The sequence below is a fragment of the Gymnogyps californianus genome, chromosome 4 (genome assembly GCF_018139145.2).
Source record: "Gymnogyps californianus isolate 813 chromosome 4, ASM1813914v2, whole genome shotgun sequence".
Classification (NCBI taxonomy): Eukaryota; Metazoa; Chordata; class Aves; order Accipitriformes; family Cathartidae; genus Gymnogyps; species Gymnogyps californianus.
This window is the reverse complement of record NC_059474.1, coordinates 14006889-14021621: the sequence shown is the minus strand read 5'-3', so window position 1 is coordinate 14021621 and position 14733 is coordinate 14006889. Positions and strand designations below refer to the sequence as shown.

Sequence of the window (14733 nt, the reverse complement as noted above, 5' to 3'; positions counted from 1 at the left end):
CAGGAGGCAGAGCAGCCATGTTTCTTCCTTTTCAGAAGGGGCTGATCTGTTAGGTCATCTCCAAGCATGATTACCACACTGAGAGTGTGATCCTACTCACCAAATACTCTCATAACTTCTCTGTCTAAAACACAAGATGGAAAAAACAGTGTTGACAATAGAGCCACCTACTATGTGATAGCCCTGGGGTTAGAATGGCCACATAGGAAATTTCTTATGTACTTCATTCAGTGATAGCTAAATTGGAGTAAGGACCTGTGGTGGGTTGACCCTGGCTGGACACCCAGTGCCCACCAAAGCTGCTCTATCACTCCCTCTCCTCAGCTGGACAGGGGAGAGAAAATATAACGAAAGGCTCGTGGGTCAAGATAAGGACAGGGAGAGATCACTCACCAATTACTGTCACAGGCAAAACAGACTTGACTTGGGGAAAAATTAATTTAATTTATTACCAATCAAATCAGAGTAGGATAATGAGAAATAAAACCACATCTTAAACACACCTTCCCCCCACCCCTCCCTTCTTCCTGGGCTCAACTTTACTCCGGAATTCTCTACCTCCTCCCCCCAGCGGCACAGGGGGATGGAGAACGGGGGTTGCAGTCAGTTCATCACACATTGTTTCTGCTGCTCCTTCCTCCTCAAGGGAAGGACTTCTCACACTCTTCCCCTGCTCCAGCGTGGGGTCCCTCCCACAGGAGACAGTCCTTCACGAACTTCTCCAATGTGAGTCCTTCCCACAGGCTGCAGTTCTTCACGAACTGCTCCAGCATGGGTCCCATCCACGGGGTGCAGTCCTTCAGGAACAGACTGCTCCAGTGTGGGTCCCCCACAGGGTCCCAAGTCCTGCCAGCAAACCTGCTCCAGCGTGGGCTCCTCTCTCCACGGGTCCACAGGTCCTGCCAGGAGCCTGCTGCAGCATGGGCTTCCCGCAGGATCACAGCCTTCTTCAGGCATCCACCTGCTCCGGCGTGGGGTCCTCCACGGGCTGCAGGTGGATATCTGCTCCACCGTGGACCTCCACGGGCTGCAGGGGGACAGCCTGCCTCACCATGGTCTTCACCACAGGCTTCAGGGGAGTCTCTAGTGCCTGGAGCACCTCTCCCCCTCCTTCTTCACTGACCTTGGTGTCTGCAGAGCTGTTCCTCTCACATATTCTCACTCCTCTCTCCGGCTGCAGTTGCCCAGGCTTTTTTTTCCCCTTTTTAAATATGTTATCCCAGAGGTGCTACCACCATCGCTGATGGGCTCGGCCTTGGCCAGAGATGGGTCCATCTTGGAGCCGACTGGCATTGGCTCTGTCAGACATAGGAGAAGCTTCTAGCAGCTTCTCACAAAAGCCACCCCTGTAGCACCCGCCGCTACCAAAACCTTGCCACGCAAACACAGTACAGGACCATAATGCCGGGCTTCTCTCTCCCAGTGACTGTGCTTAATGTCAGGCTAGAGGATTTTGCTTCTTTGGGCATTGCTTGGCCTAGTAAATCTGAATTTATGGTCTGTCTGGCACAGCCACAGGAAAAAAGGTGGAGAGTACCTCCCCTTGCCCAGCCAGCCTAGCCCAGCCTAGAGTACAGCCAGTAACTGCTCCCGGATGGTGCCGTCAGTAGGAGAGGTGCCTGTCAGCCTCTCTGAGCATTCAGAAGGGGTCAGGTGCTCCCCAAATGAATGTTATGTACCCTAATCTGTTACGTACCCGTCCATCTCCATCTTTCTGCATTTTATTTAAAAGCAGTGGTGAAAGGAAATGAGTCCTATCTGTCAGACATGCCCCAAGCCTTGCTGCCACGCAGGACTTCAGGGGCAAGAGTCAGGAGCCTGCTCAGCAGATAAACGCCAAGTTACTCGCAGAGTGTGAGCATATGCAAAAGTACCCAGAATACTTCACCATCAAATGAGGGGACATCTAGTGAAGTTAGGCATTCCCAGGACTAAGTGGCCTCTGAGCAGAGGTTTTCTTTATATTGCATTTTTCATTTAGGTATTACAGTTCTTGCTTAAGTCATCAAGGTCTTTTCATAAAATTTCTGCTTTGAATTCTGTGTTAATCAGTTAGCCTAGTGGGAGAAGTAGGTGAGAATAGGAATTCAGTGACATTACCATCTCAGCTAAATGATGCACAAACTATTGTCCGTGCAACAGATCACAGTGGCAGAGCAAGAGTGTGTAAGAAGTACTTGATATCCTTAAGGAGCAGTAACTTTGGAAAGACTACTTAGAACAGGGATTAATTTGTGCTGATGCAAAACATAAATTGTAAGGTTGCCACAACTCAGAGTTTGTAATTTTGAGCAGCAGATTTTACAAAAACATTATTTCAGCAGAAAGAGGTGAAAGGAACAGACTTAGGAAGAAACAAGAGAATGAACTGGCATTGAAAGAAAAACAGACCAAAGGCCTCCTGAACGTATCATCCACAGTCCATCAAAGGTAAGAGCAGGCAGCAGCACTGCTGACTCTAAATGTTGTGAGTGTTTGCAGATCTACATAAATGTCTAGCTGAATAAATGTCTTGGTTTTGCATTTCATATTTGTCTTTGATGGAAAAGAAATATCTGTTGCCAAATTACGTCTACCCTTTCATCTCAGATAATTACTTTCTTATTAAATAAACTTTTTGGTGTTCATTAATTACAGACTGAAGAACTATACATAGACAGTTTGAAAAGAGAGAATGAAAAACAATGCCAAAACATATGCCAAATTTTAAAAGAAATTTAACATAAATGTAGGATGGGAACCGATGCTGTCTAATTCATTACGTTCCATCTTTTCTGCTTTGAACCTCGAAAGTGTTCGTTAGTTTGCTGTTGAGTAAACATATACCATAATGAAGAGAAAATATTTGAAGCATAAATAATACTCAGAATGACGAGGAGATTTCAGTGAATGCCTTGGACAATCAAGATTACTTACACTAAATTTAGAGTGGAATCCCTCAAATGTTAGTTAAATAAAAATCATATTTAATTCATTACTGATTTTATGAAACTTAGAGTCCGGACAAAAAGCACTGCAATTCCAAAGGAATAAGTTGTCTTAAAAAGCTGTATGACTTGCATGCACATGATACATTTTTGTAATCATTTTATTTCTTTACTCTTGGTTTATTATCCAGAACAACACAGTATCTGCAGTTTTGACATTGTAAAGAGGTTAATTCCTTTTTAAGACATTCTGTTACTTCTAAATTGAAAGAAATCATTGCCCACTTTCTGTTTTTCATCCTTGTTTGAATTAGTATAGAAATAGATTCATGTAATAAGGGGCTTCATAAAAGATCTGTTAGTTATTCATTATCAAGTTTATAATTTATTCTGACATATAAATTCACTTCTAGCTGTTGTCTCAGGTTTTTTTCCCATAATTTATTCTAGTGTCTTAAAACAAAATACAATCAAATTGGCCTTCATGCAAGCAAAAATATGGTATTGAAGAATGTACCTAATCAGTATCTAAGCTGGTCTCATAACCATGAGTAATCAAACCTGTTTTCCTATTGCCATTATGATTTCTTTTACAGTCAAATCCCAGGCCTGTGTAAATTAATGACAAAATTGCCGTTAATTTGTCTAACTCCTATTAAATTCAGCATAGATTGTTTTATTTCCTTTTGCCCTTGGTGCAAGGTTATGAATGTGAGTTCAAAAAGCAAATTTTGAAAGCTAACCTTCTGTAAGCATTGACCATTACAATAGCAACTTCATTATGTGTAGATGTCAGAAACAATTTGTGTTATCTCCTTCCCTAAGGAATGTAATGGGTGATTGACAGCATTGCTTCAAGGTAGATCAGGCAAGAAAACAGAAGAGATACAGATTCAGCAAAGTTGCAGCCATTCAGGTTCTACTGTATTAATATTAATCTTTAACCAGCAAAATAAAACAAGCGAAGAATATAGTTGTCAGTGCTCCCAGTTGCCAAGTTTTGAATTACCATGTTTCTGGCTCAGTCTCAACCTGGTACTGAAGAGCCCTGAATGAAATGCATAATTCTTAATCCCTTATCCTCACACCTGATCTTCTAACAGCTTGTCTCTTTGGCAAGCAGACAGTAAAGCTGACTTTAGAAACATACAATGGTTTTGAAAGCAGACTTCAACATTAGAGCTGAACTCCCAAAGTCCAGGCATGGACAACCCAAACTCCTGCTGCAATTCCTGCCTCCAAAACGAGCTTGTATCCTATGGAGAGCCAAGGCAGGTTATTAAAATAAGTAAATCTATCTAAAAATCTACTGCAAAATTTTTTGTCCCAGCAGAACCTGGATGGGCCAATATTGTTAATGAGTCTTTCTCTCTACAAAATCGTCTGAATACATTTTGCCAGGATTGTATTCCTCCCTTGAACTGAACAACATCGGTACTTTTAAATTTCTCTTGACCAGGATGATGCTGCAGCAGAAGAAGATTTTGGCTCAGTTTGAACTGCAGCAGCAAATTCGTCTGGAGTCTCTGAAACAGAAGCTGCTGGGATTGCATCACCTAGAAACTGAGTTGGAGAATCAGCTAAGGGTAAATCAGGGTAAAATGACTCACGGATCTGAAGCAGTCCATGGCAAAACGTCGGACAGGTTGTAAGGGTCTCTTTGCTGTCCTAGTTGAAACCAGTGCTAAGATTCACCACTGTCTTGTAGGAAACGCTTCCCTGATGCTAGCCATATTGTTTCCCATGTTTCTGCAATGACATACACCTTTTTTGTCATGCCACATGTAGAATAACATAACCCAGAACCAAGCTGTGTTGTGTTAACTGACTTCTGGTTTATCCTTGTGTGCAGGAAGCAGAGCAGGACTTTGTGAGCGAGTTGGCTGTGCTAGCCCGAGTTCCAGTGGCTGTGAGGAAGAAGCCTTCCAAAAGGAGCAGGCCAGCAGGTTGGTACAATCCTGAATGTAAAAAAAACCACATCATTCCACATATCAGTGCATATTTTGCAACATAACACAATGGAGTTTCAGGAGAGATTTTTCATCAGTGCCATTTCCCTTATCGGAATATAGAAAAGTAAGGCAACCTTCCAAGGTCACCCAGCTCGCCAGTAGCACAGCCACCAATAAGTGTCACCATTCCTCACTTCAGAGCAGTCCTTTAGCCAATAGATCACATTGTGTCCACTGAGGTAAGGCTTTGCCTTGCTCAAACCGGAATTGTTTTTCATGTCTTTAACATGTTCTTTAGAAATGACTCTGTTCTCCTCAATCACTAAGTCTTTGGGAGGACAGCTGAAGCAGAGCTGAATCGCCCAGCTTTCATTCTCCTGGTGGAATGGAAGGATCACCTTCCCACACACATGCTCAAAAGTGAAATCTTGCTGAATCAGGGAACTTGAAATATTTACATGAATTTACTGCAGTTTTAACAAATTAGACTAATTCATTATTCAAGAAATCCTTAGGGACAAATTATCAGAATAGCAGTTGCGTTTCCTGATCCACATTTGGGGTGGAGTGTGCAAATTCTCATTCTTTGAGCCATGCAATCGTTCTGTCATTATCAGAATGAAACATTTGGCGTTACGTTTGAAAGATGCTGAAAGGTGAGATGGGTGCCCAAATGGGAAAAGCAGCTCACTCACCTGGACAATTTTGAAGTCTCTCTCCCCAGTCAGTTGTTTCTCAAGCATGCAGAGCTGTTTGCCCTGGTAGGCACCGTGACCCCAGGGACACATGTGGAAGCTTAGCTCAGGGCCTTAAAAACAGTGACTTTTTAACATCAGATTGTTCTGATTCAAATCACATAAAATTATGAATGGGCTTTTCTTCTGTTTGCTGGTAGTAAAAAGCCATTTTCAATTACTTGCTAGGAAAATACATGATAGGGCTTTCAACTGTTGCACCTCATGGAAACTTACTTCAGTGTTCAGCAAGTGTGAAAGTTCAAGCTCTGCTGTCTGAGAACGAACCGATAGCAAAAAAACAATATTCTAGACTAATGTAAAGTGGAATGCTTGCCTTGGAATAATAACGTGTAGGTATGAAGTGTTAGAGTGTATTTTTTTGCTTTAGGTTAATCAAAACCAAACAAGCTCTACTATATGTGACTCTTTTTTTTTTAATCCACATGCATTTGGCAATTCAGGGGAAAAACCAAACTCAAAAAGAAAGACCTTTCAGTCACCAGAATCAGCAGACAAAGATGATTCTCATGAAAATATTCAAGAGCCCCCTGGACTGACTTCTGGCTTATACAGGTACAGTAGAGGCTAAAAAAATGGTATGTGAAAAACTACTTATAAAAAGCAGTACAAAATATACTTCATAAGCAGGTATGTCAGTCAAACCCAAAATATAATGCCTACACTAGCCGAGCTTCTTCCTTAATAGTTACTTCTCACATGTACTTGACCTTTTTTTTCCCCTTATTCTTTTTTAAATTTAGGAAAATCATATGAGTTTGCTTGTCTGTGCTGCTATGTATTTTATAAATAACTTTGATTTTAGATAGAGAAATGAGATACTGTTTCCAAATTTCCTTTAATTAGGTTTTTTAAAACCTGAGTCACAGACAGCATAAATCAGCAGAGACAAGTGAATCCAATGGAACTAGGCTGACATGTAGCAACCAAAATATGGTCTGTGGTATTTAGGCTTTCAGCTTCCACCTTTATTTCAGGAACAAAGGCAAGCGCCAGTCTTTGGCTGATGAGGGTAGCAGCTCTAACAATTATTTTCTTGATAGATGTTTCAGTTGGCTTATGCTGGGGTGCTAACTAGAGGAGAAGAAATGGCTACAAACCTGAAAGATGCCAGCTGATTACTACGGGCAGATCAAACCAGCCAGCTGGTCGCTGGGGCTTGATATATTGAGCAGAGAAAATCCTGTTGACAGGCAAAGCAAACAGTTGGTTCTCAGGAGCCACAGGCCTTTGGGGAAAAGTATTTATCCCCTGAGTGACCTCAGCCTGGGACTGACTTCAGGAGATGGCTCCTTTCCCTGATGGCATCAACCCTTTTCACACACTCCTTTCCCACAGCCAACAAGGGATACATGTGTAGGGAACAGGGACCCAACAAAGGAACGTTTATCTTTATGCAACTTTGTTTTGGCAGCCTCAACAGAGGCAGCTGAAACCAGCGAGTGCAGAAGTTATAATTAAATAGCAAGCGCCTTTCTTCTCTTATCAAAATTAATTTAGTTTAAGAGAGAATTGTAGCATTTTAAAAACCCTGTCTACAATTTTATTTTTCTTGTTTATTTCTTTCAGAGAGAGGTTAGAGAGTCCGCATGAAGGGGAGACTGAACCTAGGGAAAACTCAAAGACGCTAAAAAAAAGAGGCAACAGGTAGTAAAAGCATTTATATGAGCTGTCTGAACACAGAGTACCGAAGCATTCTTCTGGGGAATCTCAGCAGCTATAAATACTTACCGAGCTGCTTTACTGAGGAACAGCGAAGAACATCAATAATAACTGAAAAATCTTCTTTAGCTACAGACCAAGAATCAATCCCGACTTCCTTTAGCTGTTAATAAAACATTCCCACTTGGTTTTGGTAAGGAGGAACAAGGAAGTCTTTAATATAAGCTCTTCCAGATCGCTTGGGGAATGTGAAGGGGAGATAGTTTTATATTAGGAATGTACCTGAGGAAAGTGCACTTGTAGGAGAACAGATCCACACTAGGCTGGTTGCCCAGCTCGGTGTATCTCTGTAAGGTTTCATTACAATAGTGATGTACCATTTGCTTTTGAGCCCTCAATGTGGTAGATTGGGTCTTAATATTTTGTGATTGCTGCTTTGGACTAACAAAAATAGATAGAAATGTAAAGAATACATACACAGACTTCAGATGGTATTGGTACATCAAAAGATTACATTTGGTCTCTCTTTTGTTATATTTTAGTGCTTCCAAGGCTATGTATGCTTTTTTAAATTTGTACAAAGATTTTTATAAATGTATTTCTCTGCGTTTGTCTCAGATTTCAAATTATTATTTTTATGAAGAATGAGAGAAAACCAGTTTACTGTTTTGGTTTTTATGCTTCAGTTTCTAGTCTTCTTCCTTAAGTACACTCTTTTGTTTCCAACTTACTTTGTTACACTCATTACATTTCCTATGGGAATTCTTCTTGTTATGCAAAGCAGCTAGTTCTTACTGGCTGTACAGAGCACCTGTATTGTGTAATAAATTGCCCCACTTAAGGAGTCTTACAGCTTTCATGAAATGAAAATTTTCTGCCTTTTTAAGGTGAACATACATTTTACTAACGAAAAGGCTGTCCTTTGGTGCATGATGGAAAATACTACATCAGTTACGTAGTTTACCTCAGACAAAAGTGCCGCCACACAAATGACTTTACCAGGCATGTTACACACAGTTGTTAAATGGTTAATTTTCACCTTGATCATTGTAAAAAATTTTTTTTTCTACATTATACCGCTTCAATCATTTGATTCTGGTATTTCAGTACTGGGGCTCTATGGACTCTCTGCCTTCCTATCTGGACATTTTAGTTGCTGCTTGTGCTTTTTTTAAAATGGATGCAGCCTGTTTACCTCTGTTTGAACTTCTTAATTCTGCAGTGTGCTCTATATAGGTGGCAAGAAGGAAGCTTTTAATATTAGAGCTGATGTTGTTTTAAACCACGCAGCGCAGCAGCAGCAGCTCCCGTCACACTTAGAATGCAGCGTAATGACCCAGGCAGGGTCTCTGATCACCCGAGCGGGGTCTCTAATCACCCGAGCAGCGTCACCCCAGATGCACTGTGACTCCTTTGGCTAGGCAGGGCTGAAACGGCTTTTTCTCTCCATTAGAAAACGTGGAAAGGTTCAGATTTTCCCAAAAACAGGGCAGCAGTGCCCTCTCCCGGGCAGCTAGCGGGGTTTTCATCCCCTTGCTGGTGGAGGTGACGGGCAGGGAGCACCGGGAAGGAGCCAGGGAGGGGACCCCCGCGAGTCCCCGCTGCCCCCCGCCGCGGGTGCGGGCACCTCCCTGCCCGGCGCTGTGGCTGCTCCATCTGCCCGGCATCCCTGGGCTGGAGTTTCTACAAACAGGCGTTTCTTCTTTTCTCCCGCAGTCACATTAGTTTCCTGGCAAAACACCAGCTACTCTTGCCCCTGTTACTGACTTCTCAGTCTCCTTGAGTTACTCCATGGATTCACTGTCCTGTTTAAAGTCGTGTGCAGATTTCATCCCTAGCATGGCACTTGCCATCACTCCCTGTCAGTGATGCAGATGTTGAACAAGACAGTTTCATTAGACCAAGAAAGAAGTGTAGCAAATGCCAAGCTAAGCTCACAACAGTTGCCCTTCAGTTAAGCGCTGTTAAACTTTGTTACGTTATAGAATCATAGAATCATTTAGGTTGGAAAAGACCTTTAAGATTGTCGAGTCCAACTGTAAACATAACACTGCCAAGTCCACCACTAAACCATGTCCCTAAGTGCCACATCTACACGTCTTTTAAATACCTCCAGGGACAGTGACTCAACAACTTCCCTGGGCAGCCTGTTCCAATGCTTGACAACCCTTTCGGTGAAAAAATTCTTCCTGATATCCAATCTAAACCTCCCCTGGCATTATGTTATGTTGTTATGTTATGTTTTATGGTATGTTATGTTGTTATGTTATTTCAGTGTTAACCATAGTAACGGTCAGTATCTGTATCCTGATGCTGAAGATCTCCCTCCCATCTCCTGACATTACAGAATGAGTTTTTTACCTCTGGCCCCTCAGTTCACTTTAAATCCATGTGATTGCTTATTTCTGAGCCAACACAGATCAGTACAGAGACCAAGATTTTTTCTTGATGCTGTGAAATACTTTATAACCAGCCAAATGGGCACAGCTTATTGCAATAGTCACAAGTTTCAGCACAGACATTGCAGTTACTCATCAGTAAGAAAAATTCTTTACCATGAAATGGGTGAATTGCTGGAACATGTAATTCAGGGAGAGTGCAGAACATCCATCCTTGGAGACTTTCAACTCTCAGCTGGACAACACCCTGATCAACCTAACTTTGAAGTTAGACCTGCTTTGGGTAGGAGGCTGGACTCCAGATGATACCTCTTCCAACCTAAAGTTTTCCATGATTCTAATATTCCTTCCTACTGATGTGTTATCAAAATGTTTAGTGCTTCCCTCCCACCCCCCACTTTGTATCTTCCCTGTGTTTTAAGGGATGGTAGAAATTGCTTGCAAGCCAGGGATTGTGCCTAGGGAGTCCCTGGGAGATAAACTGCTAAGCAGTTTTGCCAGCTGAGAGCCGTCTCCAGCATAGTGGATGTCAGTTGGGGGAAAATGGGATACCTAGGCGCCAGTCGCAGCTCAAAACACTTGCTTTATAGTGTCACTCTATAAAGCACCCTCTCTTTAGTTTATTCCGGAGAGGCTAACAAGGAGCTTTGATCATGCTTTACAGGTACATATCCAAAACACTTCCTGCAGAAATTTAGGGAAAAAATGTCATGCCTTTTTTCTCCTTTTTTTAACATCAAGGGTAACAATTACTACGACAGTTTATGGTGGTGCTCAACCTCATTCACAGCTTTATGACAAGGGTGTATCTCATCTCAAATTCTAGGCATGGTGTTAAGAGTCGTTCAGTGCATTGTATATCATGCAAGAATCACAATAGTCCACAAAATGGTCCCTCTGCTATAGAAAAATGTGGAAAGCCTAATCATGCAGAAGTCCTGCTGAAAGGCGGCCTGGACCACACTGAAGAGGCGTGCAATCTAAAAAACTTGTACTTGGGACATTCAAGCTGGTGCCAGTTCCTGTGCAATATGGGCAGTTTCATTCCTGACGTAAACAAGCACTCCTAAGTCACACATAAAGGTCCTTTGATCCAGCCTGTGCACACAGTAACCCAACACCAGGGCAAGCACCAGATTAGCACCTTCACTCTCTCCATCGTGGCATCTACAGCAGTCTTTGGGAGCCATTCTAACATCCAGAGATCGTTATGTACAACAGTTTTTTGGTCATGTTTCTTCCATCTGGACAAAGGCTTCTTCCGTGTGTTCAGCAGAGACTATGAAGGGCTTAGTGTGCAGCTGCCCAGCCTGCCCCGTACTCTCTGGGAGCTGCCTCTGCGCTGGGAGGGCTCCTGGTCTCGGCACCCTCGCAGCTGTGGCCGCTGCTGCACTGCAGAGCATCACGAGAGGGGACAAGGGTCTGGACCCTGCCAGCTGAAGACTTTCAGAAACAGCATTGCAGTCACTGATGTATTCGCAGGTTGGCTTACTCAGTTGTGAGGAAGAAGCTGCTAAGCTTAAAGCTTTTTAAAGCAGTATATATGACTGTATATTTAAAGGTAGCCTTGCATGTACAGCTAACTGTGCTAGAAAATTACAGAATATGCAGTCAGGGAGGGGGGCTGAGACTTAACTATCCATATCACTGCAAGTACTTCATGAGTTATATGATACTCAACAGTATCCCAAACTCTGCATTTTTACTACATTGTAAGACAGTATTCCCTCTCCCATACACAATTTATTTTCAATTCAATACCCCTCACTGTCATCACTGAAATATATCTGGAAAGCTCGTGCAAAGTTTACCGCAATCATGATGAAAAACTATCCTCAAATCAGTTTGTTTAGATCACTGAGATTTAATACTGGCCAGGTCTAAATGGCAATAATTAGCTGGTGCCAAATAGACTAGCTCGACACTTTGTCATCGTGCGTTAAGCTGTGCAACTCCTTGCTCCAGGAAGCCATAAATGCCAAGATTTTACCTGGGTTTAAAAGCGCCTTGGCAAATTCATGGCAGAAAAATTCACTGACAGCTACAGAGTACAAAGATGCTACTGCTGCTTAGGAAATTACAAGGCACTGGAAATGAGGGAAACACTCAGAGGAGTATTAGCATTATATGTTTGTTCTTTTCTTCTGGCCTCCCTTAAGCTTATGTTGTTGGCTACCGGAACCCAGAGTAGATGGTCATCTGACATGGTCCAGTCTGTGTTTTTAGTTCTTAAGGATGAAGATCAGTGTATTGCTAAGAGAAACATTTAATGGCTGGGACAGGTGTCAGTTTTGGTACAGTCTTAGCATCATAATTAACAGGCTTTGCTACAAACGCTAGAATTCAAACATGTAACTGCATTGCTCTGCTGGCAGACAAACTAACACAAGACAAACTGGTCCCAACTATCACTCAGGAAACAATCCATGGATCCAGCCTTCTCTTCCACGTCACTTGACTGATGAAGATAGTCCTCAGACTGGTCATAGGGGCTAATTTTAAGGGGTCTGCAAATAGCAATAGGGAAGAGCCAGTTTTACATCATTAGGACTATATCAGGTATTAAAAGGTCATAGCTCTGCTGCAAATTTTTAGAAGCTTGATGATTCAAAAAGCATGAAAGCTTTGCACTGCTTTCTTCTTGTAGTTGGGATAACAGCAGCTCCCCACCCGCAAGTTCAGAAATTGAACATCTCCCAGCTTGGTGCTCCTACAAGGGAGCAAACTCAAGTACAGTTTCCTGTTCTGCAGAGGTATTCAGGATCACCAGCTAATCCACATTTTATTTACTGTTACTGTTTTATTTTTTTAAGGACAGTTTAGTGATGTAGGGGCAGGGGCATTGCTGTGAAATAGGCCTCCAGGTGGTAAGAGAAGCACCACTTACCTTGCTTTGTTTAAACTCCCCATGAGCAATGGCACGTGCCATCTCTCTTACAGTATATCACAGTAACCATCCAAGTCGGGCATCCTTCACCTCAGCTGGTGACCATGCAGTAAGGTACCTGTGCTCCAAAAAAATGCTGCTTAAATGACATCCAGGTAGTATTGCATGTCCAGAGTGGAGAGACCCACGCACAGCACAGGATCCCCGGGCTTCCTGCAGGCTGTCCCTCAGCAGCGGCATGGCAGCAGCAGTCAGGCTGCGGGGGCTTATGAACATCATGGGCACGCTAGCGTATTTCTCCTTGGAGAAATCATAGCAGAGTTACATTGACATGACAAGCACACTCTTGTTCGCACAGAAGCACTGAACCATGAAGTGCCTCACAAACACCCACACGTATTTATTCAGAGACACTTCACTGTGAAAAAATAAATGCATGTTAACAACAGTGGATCTTGTCTAGCTTGTAGGCAAAGGGTTCTTTGGTTTAGGATGCTGTTTAGCGTGTAGGAAAAGTGAAACCTGGCAATACTAGTTACACAATGATCATTTCTGTCACCTCAAGCGTGACAAGCCTGGTAGATCCAGTAGAAGTTTTACTCAGAGGTGAACAACCATTGCTACTTGCACAAACACATGCAAGAAATTCACTAAGGAAATTGTAACCAGCAGTTCCAACATTTTCACACTATGTCAAATTTGCCACATAGTTTCACAAACCAGCTTTATTTTTATTGTCAGGGTTAGACTACCAGAACTGTTGCTAGCTCTGTCAACACTCATAGCAAATGGGTTGGAATAGGACAGTGGAGATGGAGACTTAGCATTTCAGGATTGCCTTACCTGCTAGGCTGTGGGTTATTCCAGGGCAGGTTCCTCAGGCTTCTCTGCTAGCGTTATTTTACTTCATATCATGTAAAATACCTGAACCACCAAGTGAACAAGCATGCCTGGGGATGAGGGCACTCTCCAGGCAATAGGAAGCATGAATTTGAATCCTTAGCAGAAAGGATTGTTCATAAAAAGCTTTATTTTTCTCTTATTTTGGGAGCAATCAATTCAGTTCACTGCAGGCTGAATTGCAGTGTTTCTTCACTGGTTCAGATCAAAGCCAAAGCAAAAAGAAAAGCTGGCTGTTCAGACCAGCTCTGCTGCCAGGTTTTCAGACCAAGCTGACCGAAATGGAGTTTTCCAGGGTAGCGGTTCCTTTCCTGGGCAAGCTGGAGGTGATAGCAAACTGGCTTCAGAATAAGATGACAGGCTTCAGGTAGGCTACTTTCCAAAACTTTTATGTCCCACGTGCACCTGGTGTGCACCACATGCCCTGTGCCTACACAATTTATTGCTGTGTGGAACGAATGGACGGGTGCTAAGGGGTCAAGCATCACAGCTAGATAAAACCATTCCACTGGCACCGTGCTGCTACAAGACTTTTCCTGGTGCAGCTTTGTAGTGTAGAGAAGGGCAAAGTGGCATAAGGGCAATGGGAGGTGTTTTGCTGACCTGCTTAATTTCGTAGCACCCCACCCTCCACCATAGCCCACGCCTCCCACAACATCTGCCACACAATCAGACAAGTAAGAAGCAACAGAAAAGGTTTCTTTACATAGTTTGTGAGAGTCAGAAAGACAAGGAGAAAGCATTTCCTTCACTCTCATAGAGAGAATTCAAGTCCACTTTCCTCACCTTACCTACAGCATGTCTTGTTCATGCCATGCCTAAACACTGTCCCACTTCAGTCAGCAGAGAAAACCAGTATTAAGTCAAATATAGCTTAGGTCAAACTGGAGCACTGCATACTGGTTCTGTAATACAGATGAAGATGATGGCAATCAATTACCATTTCAAGCAAATGAGATGCAGACCTGAAGGTCTTGGGAGAAAGCTAATTTAGGTCTCATTTGGCCAAAACTGAGGCAGCTGCAATGTCAATAGTACATTTTTACTGTGAACTCTATTTAATCAAGGCAGACTATGGCATGCTATAGTATGCATATGCAGACATCTACACATTTATCACCCCTTGTGATCTAAGGAGGTTCCTTCTTTCACGTGATGTCAACCTAAAAGACAATTTCTCTTGCGTTTCTCCAGTCTAAATTTTCAATCATTGAGCAACAGCACTGGAAAGCAGAGGAAGACGCTTACCCA

General features: G+C 42.8%; 1 protein-coding gene across 2 annotated transcripts in view; it reads left to right on the top strand.

The window, feature by feature from the left end:
- The window catches only part of EVC (EvC ciliary complex subunit 1), a 58361-nt gene extending 50465 nt beyond the window's left edge, over positions 1-7896 (top strand). The window contains exons 17-21 of one of the 2 annotated variants that reach the window (XM_050895738.1): positions 2322-2430; positions 4387-4513; positions 4780-4873; positions 6078-6189; positions 7204-7896. In XM_050895738.1, coding sequence (XP_050751695.1) covers positions 2322-2430; positions 4387-4513; positions 4780-4873; positions 6078-6189; positions 7204-7285 — 524 coding nt within the window. In that variant the 3' untranslated portion in view covers positions 7286-7896. The remainder of the gene's footprint in view (positions 1-2321; positions 2431-4386; positions 4514-4779; positions 4874-6077; positions 6190-7203) is intronic. The other variant, XM_050895739.1, reaches the window with a different exon arrangement.
- Positions 7897-14733: the final 6837 nt, after the last annotated feature.